Raw genomic sequence first — 15,421 nt, forward strand, 5'->3', positions numbered from 1 at the left:
TAAGTCAATAATGTAAATTACCTCTACTTCAAATTGAAAGACATACCTCTGCAAAATTCTAATTCTGTTATGTTTTATGTCAGAGGGATTCTTACCTGAAAATCACGAATATAAGTCAAGAAAAAACCAAAGAAAGAAAAAGACATGGACCATTCTGCTGCAGTGGTAATCATATGCAGTACGTATCCCTTGAATTAAAGAAAAAAAAGTAGATTGAGATGCTCAGATTTCAATGACCCATACTTTATCTTTCAAAGAACGACCTAAAATTCTTAGTTATCATTTCTTCCATCTGAACAGAAAATCTTCATATACAGGCCATATCTCTAATACTATTAAATGACAGGTGGGAGAGTGGGGAGAGACAGGAAAGATCCAAGAGCTTCTCCAGATTCATTCTTAGGATGATAAGGAAGCAAGAGAACTTCCCAGTTGGACAATTAGGATGCAATTTAACTATCTGGTAAATTACTGAATGGCAGATATGGCTAGGTTTTTGTTCTATAAGGTTCACAGAGTTTTACAAAATAGCAATGGAAAAAATGAAAGTTATCAGTCTCATTATTTCATTCATCTCTATAAGCATGTCTAGTAAAGATAGGTATTCAGAGCTTATTCTCAGAAGACAGATGAAATTGGAATCAATTCTATTGAGTGCATTACAAAGAAGAGTCATTTTTAGCTTTTAAGTATATCCTCCTTCAGGAGTATACAACAAAACTAAGGATCCTTCTTCCCCTGTGCTTTCCCCCACAAAAACAAAAAACAACAGGGCTATTTCTTAGACACCAAATTGCAAAATTAATTCTTCCAGGTTGCAAATAGGAGAAATTAATCTCACTTCAAGGATAAAAATGCGCCTTCTATAAATAAGAAGATTTGTTGTCTTTTTTTTTTTAACACATAGTACTATCAAGGCCAAGCTTATGTGTTTGATTCATATTCAGGCTGGTAAGAATCAGGAAAAAACCTCCTGTAATCACAGAATGAAAATTCAAATGTGGTTAGCTGTTTTGTAAATACGTGGCACTGATCAGCACAGCATCCTGGAAAGGGTGCTGGCCTGGGAGACTGTAGAGACCCAAGTTCAAATCCTGCCACTAAAATGTATGCACAGTGTGGCTATGGGCAAATTATGTTAACTCTCTGGGCCTTTGTGTCTTCATCTATAAAATGGGGACAGTAAAAGAGGAGAACTTGCCTCAAAGGAAAAAAGAGAATGTCTACAAAAAGTGCCATATAGATATGAGGGAGGGCAAGTGAGAGGAGGAACAGCTCAGCAAAGGCCATCACCACTGCAGAAAAAACAACTCTGGGCACATAGTGATAGCCTGGTAGCATCATCTTAGTCTATTACAGACAACAGATCATTCTTCTTGCATTGCTTGGATTTCCATGATGTGCATCCAAAGTCAATGGTGATGATCTCATTCATTCCTAGCATCTTTAGTCATTCCAATCACTTACTTTGTCTTCAGGGTTCCAGTGGAGCTTCTGTACTATATCAGAACCAAAATGGCCACTGTGTAAAAGGGAGGAGCAAATCAGCACTATGAGGAAACAAGTCAAGGAAGAATTGCATACACATGAATTAGTTTAAAAACTAGATCACTATACAGGTTCCAAAGATTGTATTTAATCAAGTGTTATAAAATTCAAACTGAAAATTTTCATTTAGATGAACCAGGGGCTTAGGTTATGGATTATGATGCATGGCACCAGTCAGTTAATAAAAACTTAGATCAAATCATACATGTACCAAGAAGAACAAAACAAGATGGCTCTAATCCTCAGCCTACTGAAAAAGGAGGTAAATAACCCCATTTGCTACAAGCTTCTGCTAGACATCCTGTGGATGGAAACACAGCTCTTTCCTCTACTTTTTTTTTTTTTTAACAGAACATGGCCAGGGTAATTGTTTCCTCCTCCTTTAGCCACCCTTCCTTGCCTGCCCACTTCTGATTCCTACTTTACTCAACCAGGAGGCTGATGTCTTTATTTTGGGTCCAGTTATGAAACTTATATTTCAAATTTTACAAACTGTGTGCATAGGTATACTAACCCAAGGATGATCCTTTTTTCACCTACCTTTTATCTTTTCCTTAGGGGAAACAGCTTCTCCATGAACCAACAGGGTTCACTTCATTTTACTGCCTGGTTTATTTCTACTTATAATCATCATTTGCTGCAAAGGATACTGCTAAATGCACTCACTCCACACCAGATGACCACTATCAGTCGGATCCAGAAGATTTGTTTGCTATGAATTTTAGGCTGCATTTTGTAGGAGAGGATTGTCTGAACAAACATATAAAAGGATCCCAGGCCAAAAGTGAGTATAGCTCCACATATGTGTGCAGCAAAGATTGTTGTTTTCTAAGGGATGAAAAAGGAAGATAGGTCACTTAGAGTACAATCCAAAATATTTTTGATGGTACTAATCATAGATTTTCAATTAAGCATTGTTTCAAAAAGCTTTGGAAACTCCATACATAAACTTTTTTAAGAAGCTAATTGTTAGCATACTAAATGATTATAGTCAAACCTCATAAAATATTTGAAATTTGTGATAGTTCAGATGTAGGAAAACTTTATTTTTAGCTAAGTAAAAAGTTTGAAATAACTTCTTTCTCCATGATTTTTAAGGCTTAACTCACACAGAAAAGGAATCCAGCCTAAAAATCAATGCTTCTATAAGGTTCAGAAAATAAGATCCCTATTTTGCACCTTCAATTTGAACTTATTTCCAGAATCTGGGGTCTAGAAAGGACCCTGGGGATTCTCTAATCACTCCTCATTTCCAGGAAAATGGGGTCCATCTCAGTTCAGTGTAGGTGTAAGATCACATAGTGGTAATCCTAGTCCTAGACCCTGATCCCATAACTAATTACCATATGTTAGGAGACTTTTGGTATTTATGGTATATTTTACATAATGAAGATTTCACTATGAATTGTCATTTTCAAAATAAATTCATCTCATTTTACTTATCAGTATCCACATATACCTGAGCTAAAATAGAAATACATGCAATGATATCTTTTCTTTTATTTGATAATTTGGGCTTGTCACACAGTCAAATTATCTTTCCTCTACCTTCTTCCAAATTAGTGAGGTTTCACTCTATCCCTCTGATGATTAGTGAAGTGTCTATTCTATTTAAATTTCTTTTAGGTCCCTTTTGCTCTACTTACAGGTTACAGGAGGAAACCTAGTCAATAGTGTTGATAAAATTCCATTTCTAGAAAATGCTGCCATGCCACAATCCAGTTTTATTGGTTCAAGGTTGTCCTAATACCTTTAAACAAGAAGCTAAGTATAGACACTTTTACAGTTTTTGCAAATATAGCTGTGGCAGGAAAAAAGAACGTCTGGAGTTAGGCAGTAAAACCCCTTGATAAAACTGCTTGTTTATAGCAATGGTGGGCATCTGTTATTGCTACGAATCACTCTCAGCAAAAAGAAGCCAGCAAAGATTCAATAATAAGGAAAAGCGGAAAATGAAAGCATTCTTTGAACCCACTCTACAGAAATGGCTGCGCCCCCTTGTGGTTACACTGCAAGAAATGACAAAGCATTGGCCCCTTAGTACAAAGGGAGGGTCATTGCAACTCTCCATTTAACAGAAACACACAAGCACAAAACAGCAGCTTTAACAAGCAATGTTTCCAAACATTATATCTATCTTTGCCATTTTAGATGACACAAAACAACAGAAATTTAGAAGCACACATGTATGACATAAAACCAAATTAAATATACGTACATATTTAACAGATATTAATGGATGATAATGATAAAATACAAGAACTTATCTTCCATTTAATGTAAAAAATTATTTTTCCCTTTAAGGGTCTATTTGATTATGAATTTCCTAGGAAGGCAGAAACACAGTCTTATCTCTGAGTTATGTTATTTTTCTAGAAATTTTTTTATTCTCTTGTATTCACATAAATTTAACTTCAATTTACCTAAGTCATAAGATTGTTAGATGACAATTATGTTCTCTCACTTTGTAAGGGCTTTACCAAAATCTCTTTAATTCCCTGGGCCTCAGATTCCTCAGCTATAAAATGAGGGTTAAAACTAGATGTTCTCCAAAATCATTTCTAGTTCTGAATATGTCATCGCAGAGAAAACATTCCAACCTGTTCAGTCCCTTTAGCTTCTTTTCTCCCATTCTCCAAAAACCTTCTGTTACTGATAAGTAAGTTTTAAGAATTATTTAAGTATACCTGATTCTTATCATATGAACAGTGATTAAATTGGGATTGGCATAATGTAAACCCCTCCGTGAATATTGTAATAATACTCAGAAAGGTAGATCACTACAGTAAACTAACCCTTGTGGTCCTAGAACAAGACAGTATCCTTAGTCTTTGTTAATGAAATGGGTGGCACAGTCTTCACAGGTGACTGAAGGAAAATGAAAAGGGCACGTGTAAACAGGCTTCCACACTTCACCAAAGATGACTTTCAAATAGGAAATGGCATCAAACACCTCCTCAAGGGCATAAATGCCTAAGACGGAGGCAGACCATTAATGTAATAAGAGCGAGGGATGGCTAGCCTACATGTTTGCATATCTTTTTTCTTCAACAGATACTTGATACTGCTGGGGTGCTTGTGTCCATTACTGACATGGATGCTACTCTTTCTACTCAGTTTTCATAAGCTACGTCTGAAAAGATTATCACTTTGGAGTCAACTTGGTGATCTTTTACAAACTTAGCTAGGTTGGTCCTTAGCTAAACAACCCATCACTAGGCTCATCCTCGAAGTCTTCCCACCTTGGTAGGATCTACCAGACCAAGCTGCTCATAGCTCAGAGTATAAATATATGTTTCAAGAACCCAGAGTCACCTCCATGCCATGATGAGGGATGAAAAAACAATGTCTGTAGAGGTATTGGTATCCACTGCATATTCAAATAACCACAGGAAGGCCTTTAGCACACTGGATACACTCTCGATGTAGGATATGTAGAAAGATAAGAACAAGAATTGTCCAGGATAAGATTAGATAGGTTCCAATATGTATACCATATTAAATGGCCATAATGAGCAGCCATAACAATGAAAACATAAGTCCAATTTACTCAAGTATCCTGAAGTACAATTTATGAGACAGATTCTTGGGGAGAAGGAGGTTAAAAATGTGAATAGGACTTTACTTCTAGGTGGGCAACATATTTTAAAATAATAATAATCAGAGATGGAATTTATGTAGTATAGTGTTTTAAAGGTTTGTAAAATGCTTTCTTTGTAGTCTTTCACCTGTTCCTCACAGTAATTCTGTGAATTAGAGACTACAGGCATTATTGACCTTTTTGCCCATGGTCATGTAGCTAATGCCAGTTTCAGATCCAGGATTTGAGGCCAATTTTTTCTGGTCCTTAAGTCCAGCACTCTTTCCTATGTCAAGCTGGATTCCTTTTTGCCCAAAGAAAAAGAAAAGTCAGGCTACAATAGGGTTAATCCTATTTTTTCTACCACACAATCTTTAGGGAAACATCCATGCTGGGCTTCCAGTAGTGAATTCCATTAGGATTCTGAGAAAATTGTGAACTACCACACAAACCTGGAAGTTTGCCACGATAGAAAGTCCTAAGCAACTAAGTAATCCAAGTGCAAGGCCAGCTTTGTTTAATTTGATGATCCGAGGCTCCTCAGGACTGAGAGCATGAACTTGCTTATAACGAACATATATGGTGGCAAGACCTAGAAAGAGAATTCAGAAGTAATAAAGCTTTGAATGACAAAGGAAAAGAAACCACAAAGTTCATTACTCTCTGGCAACACAAATGGCCCTTTTGAAGATAATCTCAAAGAGAAGACAAAAGTCAATGCTTATCAGAGCTGAAAGAGACCTTAACATCCTTCTGGTCCAGTCGCCACTTTCTCTACAACACCATGACAACTCTGGCCACACTCATCTTGACCTCTTGGCAATCCAATGCTTTTGAATTCCTTGCATCCATATCCTATCACTACTCACATTTCACCAAACTCCAATCTGGATTACTCTTACCATCTACTTAATCTGTGCCTAAGTGCTGCTGAACAAAGGCAGAGGAATCCACAATTGTGCCAACAGGGTCCACTATGAATTTATGTGATGTAACCTCACCTGGGGCCTTCCTTAGATCAAGGGAAGTCTTCTAGTCCTTTCTCACTGAGGCTCTTCCCTTTGTGGTCCCATCTTCCATGCCATTCCACTACATGTGGTTCTGGCCCAGGGCTCTGGCCCAGCTGCCCTTTCTGCTCTGTCTGAGTACTTGATGGTTTCGGCAGCTCCCTCACTTGTCTCTACCGAAGTTTCCCACATCTAAAAGCTTTATCTCCTCACCTTCACCTCTTCAAGTCCCAACTTCTTTGAAGAACCAACTAATGCTTCAAAGACCATTCCATCCAAGGTTATTTTGTGTCTGCTTTACATGGGTTTTGCATATGTGTACACAAGTATGCATGCATGTAAGTATATACACATAGGGACTTCTCTCTTCCTCTTTGAGGGCAGAAATTGTTTCAGTGTTGAATTTGCATCCCCAGTACTCAGTAAAATACCAGATGCAGAGTAGGTGCTTCATGCTCAATGGCTGACTGGTTAGAGGTTTTCCTAACTCCCAAAAAGACCCATAATACTTTGGGATCAGGACAGAACTAATTAAACATGCTTTCCCCAGAATAACCACTGGAATATCTGAAGAATATCTGCCCTCCCTCCACCTGCTGCCCTTGAGTCTTCTTTTGACTAGTCATTCTTAGTTCCTTTAGACAGTCCTCATATGGCATGATCTCGAGGCTCTTCTGCTGGGTGTTTTCATTAGTGTTTTTCAAACTGTGGTACACAGAACTGAATACAATACAGCAGGCATGACATTAACAGAATGTCATACTAAAACTACACTGTCATCTCTTTAATCTGGCTGGGCTTCTCTTAATGAAGTCCAAAATCACATGAGCAATTTTTTAGGAGAACATAAGCTCCTAAGATGATTCCCAGATATACATATATATATATAGATAGATAGAGATATAGAGATACAGAGATATAATCCATATCTCTATATCTCTATCTATCTATATATATCCTGTATGGTCTCTCTTCTGAGCTGTGGTCACATATTATCACAACTCTCTTGGAAATCTTGAATGGTGTCTATCCTCTAGGCATCACAAATTCAACATGTGTAAAACTGAACTCCTAACATTTTCACCCAGTCTTCTATTCCCAACTTTTCCATTCACGTTGAAAGTGCCACTGTTCTCCCAATCACCCAGGCTCACAATCTCAGCATCATCCTTGGTCTTATTATTTCCCATTTCTACATTCATAACATGTCCTGGACAGATTCATTTCCATCCACTTACATAGTCACAAAAGTCATCTGGGCCTTCCTCACCTCTTACCTGGACTACTGTAATACCTTTCTTTATGATCACTCTTCCTCAACTCTCTTGTCTTCCAATCTGTTCTCCACTCAGCTGCAGCTGAGTGAAGGTGACTTTTTTCTTTTCTTCCTTTTTTTTTTTTGGAGGCAACTGGGGTTAAGTGACTTGCCCAGGGTTGGGTCCTCCTGCCTCTAGGACTGGGGCTCTCTCCATGGGGCCACCCACATGCTCCAAAGGTGACTTTTTTCTAAAGCACAGATCTAACTTCCAACCCACCCAACCCTCCCTTCCTCCAAGCTCCATAAATTCCAGAGGCTTATCAGCCCTAGGATCAAATAGAAACTCCTGTTTGCATCCAAAGATCTCCATGTCCCAGCTCCTTCCCACCTGTGCAATCTACTTATACTTTACTCTCCTTCACACATGCTATGTTCACTTGCTATTTCTCAAACATGAAGCTCCACCTCCCACCACCATGTCTTTGCTTTGGCTGTTCCTCGCATCTGCAATGCTCTCTCTCCTCGCCTTTGCATCTTAGTGTCCCAGCAGTGCCAGCTGCTTAGTGCCCTCCCCTCAGATTCTCTATGTGTATCCTGAGCATACCTAGTAATTTATCTTGTCCATTCCATGAGGATCTATGCTCCTTACAAGCAGACACTGCTTTAGCACTGCCTTGTACCCCTGGAATGCAATGCAGGGCCTGATACACAGGAGGTAATTAATTATACTGAGCTAGTCTTCCTATCACAATAGAGACTCCTTTTATCATGGACTGCTGGGTAGCCATGTCTCTTCTATCCTGTACTTACAAAATTGGTATTTTTGAACCAATGTGCTTACCTATATTCCTATTAATTCATCTTACTGGATTCAGTTCTAACTTCTCGATCTTTTTGGCTTCTGGTTCTCTCACCCAATTATCTATGCCTCCTAATTGTGTGTCCTCTGTATAACAGATGAATAAGCCATCTATACCTTTATCTAGGTCACCTTTATTTAAAACACTAATAAATGTGTTTCTGAGCACAGGGCCAAGCACAGATTCCTCCAAACTGACATTCATCTAATTCTGAATCCACTGAAATAGATGACTGGCTAGTCTATGTTTCTTCATTTTTTCCAATCAACAGTATTTATTACATGTTCACTATAAGACCAGCAGTTGTGCTAGGTGCTGGGGATTCAAGTACAAAAAATGAAACAATTCCTACTCTCAAAGAACTCCCATTCTAATAAGGGAGAAAACAAGCACATACATACAGAGTATAAAGAGGAAATTCATGCAAATATTTACAAAGTAGTTAAATATAAGGTAGTGTTGAAGAGAGATCACTGGGGGTTAGGGGAAATCAGAAGAGGCTTTATGCAGAAGATGGTACTGCAGAAATACCTTAAAGGAAGAAAGGGGAAGTGTGGGGAAAGATGCACTCAATACGTGTGCAAATGCATACCATGTGTGAGAAGCAGAAAGCAGGGCAGTTCATACAGGGCATGAAGTAATTAATGAGGTTTGAAATACAGGCTGTGCACTGGTTTAGTAGGGCTCTAAAAGTTAAAGTAAGGAATTTAAATTTTATCCTAGAAGCAGTAAGAAACTGCTGGAGTTGGTTTGAGTAGGGGAAACACATGGTCAATCTGTGTTTCAGGAAAAGGACTTTAAAGATCTGATACAGGGAGAGCAGTCAGGAGGCTGTGGCAATAATAGAGGAAAGCTGCTATCATCACCACCCTGGTTCAGGCGCTCATCACCTCTTGCCTGTTCCATTACAGCAGCTTCCTAATAAGCCTCTTGGCCACCAGTCTTTCCCATTAGTGACACTCCTACAGCACAGGTCTGACTGGGTCATTTGTCTGCTCAAGAAACTTCAGGGATTCCCTGCTGCCTCTAGGATCAAACACAAAGTATTCTGCTTGGCATTTAAGGTCTTTCACAATCTGGCTCCAATCTATCTTTCCAGAAAGACTGCATGTTACTACTACAAACATACTCTATGGTCTAGTCAAATAGGCCTACTCATTCCTGGTACCTTTGTACAGGTTGACCCCCTGTGCCTGGAAGGCTCCCCCTCCTCCATCTGGGTAATCCCTAGCTTTCTTTAAATGCTAAAATAGTTTATTTTTGATCCTAGAGGGATCACATGGTTCAGCTTACACATGAGAAAGACCACCATGGCAGCTAAGTAGAGGATGGACAGGAGTGGAGAAGAGGCTCGAAGTAAAGAGACCAGTTGGAAGTCTATTACAATCATACAGGGGAAAGGTGAATAGGGTCAAAAGTGAGGGCTGTGTAAGTGGAGAAAAGGGACATAGTCAAGAAATGTTGTGGAGCTAGAAACAAAATACACACTACATATATGTACTCCACACATATGTAGAATGAACTAACGTGAGGAATCAAAGGGGACTCTAAAGTTGCATTTCTGGATGACTGGGAGAATGACAATAACCTTGATATTAATAAGAATTTGAGAGAAAAAGGTTGGTGAAAAATAATGAGTTATGTTTGGCACATCGAATTTGAGATGCCTAGAGAACAGTCATTTTGAGATATCCATAAGGCAACTGGTGATGTGGGATTAGGCTCAGAAAGAGCTTAGGGATAGAAACAGATGACTGGGAATCATCTCTGTAGAGCTGATAACTGAACCCATGGGAGCCAATTGTATCACCAAGCAAGACAACAGAAGGAGAAGAAGGGGTGAGAACGGATAAGATCACCCAGTGAGAGCCTAGGGAGATGCTGATAGTGAGCATGACATGGATAAAAAGCTAGCACAAAGGGATAAGAAGTGGGTGGACAGACAGAAGGTGGGCCAGCAGAGACACTTAGGGCTTAATGAAAGGACAGTATCCAGAAGGAGAAGATGATCAAAAGTATCAAATACTACAGAGAGGTCAGGGAGGATCAGGATTGAGATAATGTTATTATAATTAGGCAATAAAGAGATCATTGGTAACTCTGCAGGGGGTACTTTCAACTGAATGATGGGAGTCAGAAGCTAGGTTACAGAAGGCTTTGGAGGGTGAGAAAGGAAGAAATGGAGACATTCAGTGTACAGAAGACTTTCTCCAGGAGTTCAGTCACAAAGGTGGGGAGGGAGCCAGGGTGACAGTTAGAAAGGATGGCGGGGTCAAGTGAGGGTTTTTAAAGGATAAGAGAGACAGTGAAGTTGTTGTTTGTCCTTCTTTCTCAAAGGGGATCTTATCAGGAAGATGATACCATGACTTGCAAGTGATTTGGATCTGAGTGAGGGAAAGCTGTGCAAAGTCACCACAACCTCACTTTCTCCTCTGGAGCCATCTGGGTCCAGTGGCCAGATATCAACCAGGACAAGTTGAGATGGTGCCCAGGCAGACAGGAAAGTGCTAGTAGGTAGAGAGATACTGAAGACAACTGAAGGGAGAATAGAGATGATGGGGTGGTACAATCCACTGGAGAAGTCAGGAGGGGATGGGATCTAAATTTCATGTTGAAAGACTGGCTTTGGCAAGGGGAAGAGCCACCTCTTCATCCAAGACCACAGTGAAGGAGGAAAGCATGGAGAAAGATGTCTGAAGGAGAGGAGCTGAGTAAGACAGGAGATGGAGAAGTCTCAGTGAATGGCGAAGTGTGAGGCTGTGAAGATGGAGGATTAGTGAAGCATGGGACTGAAAAGAGATAGGAAGATATGGAATAGTTCCCCTGGAGAGTAGAACAGCAAAGTGACTGAAGAAATAGAACCTTTGTCTTATGACAGGGAGGGCTCAGTTGAGACTATATCATGTGAATTTGTAGGGGGCTCAGTCAATCAATTTCATAATTTTCTGATCGGGAGCACATGAAAAGGAATGAAGCAGGTGAGTGGTGGGAATAATAATGAGTTTTGGCAAGGTATGATCAGTAATAAGTCAAGGAGGGGCCAGAGATTCAAAAATGAATAGTGTAGAGTTGAGCTGGTTCACTGAAAAATGTGTTAGGGAAGAGAGAATATAGCCAACGCAAGAGTGATGGCCTGGGACAGGACTGAAGCATGAAGGGAATGGGGACAGTGAGAATAAAAAACTATGACGGACTAGCTCAAAGCAGACTGGTAAGATAAAAACACTGGTGTAATGGGTATAATACCAACTTCAATATACTCTTACACAGAGACTATAAGCACAATTTTTTGCTGTTCAGTCGCTTCCGTTGTGTCTGACTCTTTGTGACCTCATCTGGAGTTTTCTTGGAAAGATACTGGACTGGTTTGCCACTTCAGCTCACTTTACAGATGAGAAACTGAGGCAAACAGGGTGAAGTGACTTGCCCAGGGTCACACAGCTGGTAAGCGTCTGGGGCCAGATCTGAATTAAGGAAGTCTTCCTGACTCCAGGCCTCGTGCTCCATCCACTGTGCCACCTAGCTGCCCCAATCGACACAACTGCTGTATCTTTAGCAGGTACAAGAATTTGGGAGTAACAGTTTAGCAGTCTTTTATATGAGGAATCAATAGGGAGTTAAACAGACTACTGTTTAAATTAAGCTTAACTCAATATTGTTTTTAAAAAAAAAGAGAGAGAGAATTTGATTGGTAACCTGAGAAAACAGAATGTTGAGACTCTTCCAGAAATGAGGTTAAATCAGTGGTCATAATGATAGTTAAAGGTTACTTTGGCTGTGATCATAGTTACAATTAACACATTGTAAATAACTACATACAGCTTTGTTCTGCTTTTTCTGTTTTTTGTTACACTGTTATAAAAAATACAGCCAGCAACCTTGACATTTATTGGAGTCTAAGAGAACAGGTGGGTTAATATATATACACACACGTTTTCATGTGTGTAATGTATTTTTTCCACACACGTACATACACACAAACAAACATATCAATACAGACAGAAATGGGGCAGCAGGCAGACCCAAACACTTAGACGGGGTTTCTCCAGTTGTGGTTGACCCTAAATTACATGGACCGACTGGTTTCCTCCTCCACCCTGATCTATTATAGCTAGAGCACATCCCATTATATTATTATGGAATAGGATTGAGGGGGTTTCTCATTTCTCTTTTTCACTGCTCATCCTTGATTAGCAGGGTAAGACAGTAAGAAATATCCAAGGCTAATACTGAGTATGTAAGACAGACTCAGTTGAAAGACTTCTCTGGTTGACACAATTTTCTCTTTTCCTTGGGTCAAGAAGGGCTGAGCAGGAGAAAAAAATCTGTTTTGTTATATATGAGACTGTTATTTTGCAACCCTGGGAGCCACATCTACCACTGAGCTAAGCCCTGGCAATACAGGTACTGTAACACTTTGTAAATGCAGATGAAAAAAAAAATCACCATGTATTTATTTAGAAAAACTTCAGTAATTCAAAGGAAAAACAACGTGGCTAAAGTTTGAAGTAATTTTTCATCCACTATAACAAGCACAGGCCTGGTCACAGATGATCTGTAGGCCAAAGGTTGGGCCAGTGAAGTTGGAAGAACTTGTGAAGATGCTTTAGAAAGCTGGTGGGGAAGTTCAGAGATCTGAGTTGATGTGGCAGTTGATGAAATTGCATTTTCTTGAAGTTGTGAAAGATAAGCAACATTTAAAACATAAAATAGGTTCAGCTGCTACTATTTTTAACAGTGTATTTCAATCAAGCACTGTCAAAATACTCTATGCAGTTAGGTTAGTTACTACTTAATCTAGAAGATGTTAAGGCCATTGATAGTACTTACACAAGACGGCAGCGATATTTAACATTACCCCAAACAAGCATTTTTCTGGAGCCAGTGTTCCAGTGTCACTGAAAGAAAAACATCAGTATGTGGATACTTGCACTAAAAACACTGCCCATTATTCACAATGAGGAAGAGAAGCATGTAAGAACCTTTTACTCTCTATAGCAATCCTTTGACTCTCAATAGGCCGTTTTGGCCTAACTTTTCTCATGGCTTTCCTTAAAGAGAATATAATATTATGAGTAGTTTCATTTTCTTTTTACTTTAACCACATGAATTTACTTATGATCATTTGTTATCCAAATGCCAGAAAGGAAACTTCCTTCATGGGGAGGAACGGAATTATTAATATCATCATCATCATTATCCCTGGCTTACAAAGTACAGTTAATTCAGCATCTACTGTGGAAAGCAGAGGTGTCAAATATATAGTCCAGGTCTAGGAATCCAACTAATATAATTGGGAAATATTTAACAAAATAAAAAAAATAATACAACATAAGTAATGTTAATGTGTAGTTTTCTCTAAGTCAATATGCAGCAGTGGACAGAGCTCCAGGAAGACCCAAGTTCATAAGAAGCCTCAAACACTTACAAGCTCTATCACCCCAGACAAGTCATTTAACCTCTGTTACAAATACAACTTCTATAAAATGGGGATAACAGCAGCTACCACCTTGATGATTGTGAAGATCAAATGAGACAATAATCATAAAGGGTACATCCTAAGTTCCATATAAATGTTGGCTGTTATTATTAATATTCATGGTCATCCTTATTTATGATCTAGTGTCCTCAGTTTATATTAGAATTTGACATCACTGGTTTTGAGAAAACTGTGCTTGATTCATACACACATCAACAATTAAAAAGTATTTTTTCTGTGAAGTAAAAGTTATATTATTAATCCATCATCATTACTGGGGCAAGGACCCCAACAATGGTGACATGTTACTCTAAGTCACGCCCCCCACACACATCAAGGAGTATGAATATATAAACCAGCTACCCAGGATCAGGAGAGCTTTTTACACCAGAAAACACAACTTTACTCTAAAGGGTGGTAACTAGTTAAAAAACAGCCTCATTCAACATGACCTTTTACCCAGAAGTCTCTCCCTCTCCAATGCAAAAAGACCACTGACATTCAACTCACACACGTTGTAATTTACTAGATCTCCACAATTCCTTGCCTTTTAAGGAAAAATAATTCCACTTAAATGTCCAATTTTTTTTCAGGTTCAGTCACTGTGATAAACCTGGTGGTGTTCTATCATCCTAAGTAAAGCATGCAGCTGGGTAGTAGTATAAGCTTTATAATCCCTTCTACTGGGGAAGGCTGAAGCTGGTGGGATTGCATCAGTTTGGGAGTTCTGAAGCTGCAGAAGGACTAAAACTGATCAAGTGTCTACACTAAGTCCAGCATAAATATGGGAAGTCCCTGGAAGTAAAGAGTCACCAGAATGCCTAAGGAGGGTCAAACCAACCTACGTTAGAAAAAGTGAACAGAATGAAGCTTCCACATCAGTCAATATTGGGACAGAGCCTGTGAGTGGCTGCTATACTTTCAGCTTGAATGAAACAGAAACATCCCACTTCGGGGAAGCCTCTAAATAACCTACATTTAAAACAATGAACTTCACAAGGACAAATTCTGAGTACTCTAATTAAGGCAGCCATGATGCATGCAAGAAGCTAGCCAGCATAATGGGAATCACTGAACATTCCCATAAAAATATCTTGGTAATTATCTGCAATGAGAAACTAACAAAAGTGTGAACAAATGATGTAGGTCTTAACAACCAAAAGTATTCATTCTACAAATACTTGATAAACACAACCAGGTCCTCTAGGCAAGGGCAATTTCACTGCTACCTTTGTATCTCCAGTGACCAGCAGGGTCTGGCACAGTAGGTACTTAATAAATGTTTGATAATTGACTGAAATAGCCAAAATGTAAGCCCTATTCTCAAAGAACCTGATGGAGGAATGAAAAGTACACAAATAACAGTGATATAAGGGACAATGAAGTAAGTCACAAAGGAGATGTTCTGGCCTAGCAATGTGAGCAATTGAGAAGGAAAAGACCACATTTATTTAGGCAGACAGGTCCGTCGAGGAAATATTTATGGAAGATATGTCCTCTGAAATGGACACTAAGAAAAGGAGATAAGCATGTGTGTAAAAGTAGAAGCACAAGTGACAGAGCGCTGTCCAGTTTGGACTTGACGTGGACTCCATAAAGGAGAACTTTATGAGGCATAGCTTGACAGCTCAAGTCTTACATTTTATTTAGTGAGAAATGAGGTCCCTGGAGATTTCTGAGTAGAAGAGC

General features: G+C 39.2%; 1 protein-coding gene across 4 annotated transcripts in view; it reads right to left on the reverse strand.

The window, feature by feature from the left end:
- DRAM2 (DNA damage regulated autophagy modulator 2) overlaps window positions 1–15,421 on the reverse strand; it is a 42,124-nt gene that overhangs the window by 13,986 nt on the left and 12,717 nt on the right. For 2 of the 4 annotated variants that reach the window (XM_072644314.1, XM_072644315.1), the window contains exons 4-8: window positions 13,084–13,151; window positions 5,581–5,720; window positions 2,199–2,376; window positions 1,468–1,550; window positions 96–188 (exon numbers count right to left, since the gene is read on the reverse strand). In XM_072644314.1, coding sequence (XP_072500415.1) covers window positions 96–188; window positions 1,468–1,550; window positions 2,199–2,376; window positions 5,581–5,720; window positions 13,084–13,151 — 562 coding nt within the window. Of the gene's footprint in view, window positions 1–95; window positions 189–1,467; window positions 1,551–2,198; window positions 2,377–4,863; window positions 5,721–13,083; window positions 13,152–15,421 lie in introns of all 4 variants that reach the window. The other 2 variants (XM_072644317.1, XM_072644316.1) reach the window with 2 other exon arrangements.

This window comes from Notamacropus eugenii, chromosome 2, assembly GCF_028372415.1.
Source record: "Notamacropus eugenii isolate mMacEug1 chromosome 2, mMacEug1.pri_v2, whole genome shotgun sequence".
NCBI lineage: Eukaryota > Metazoa > Chordata > Mammalia > Diprotodontia > Macropodidae > Notamacropus > Notamacropus eugenii.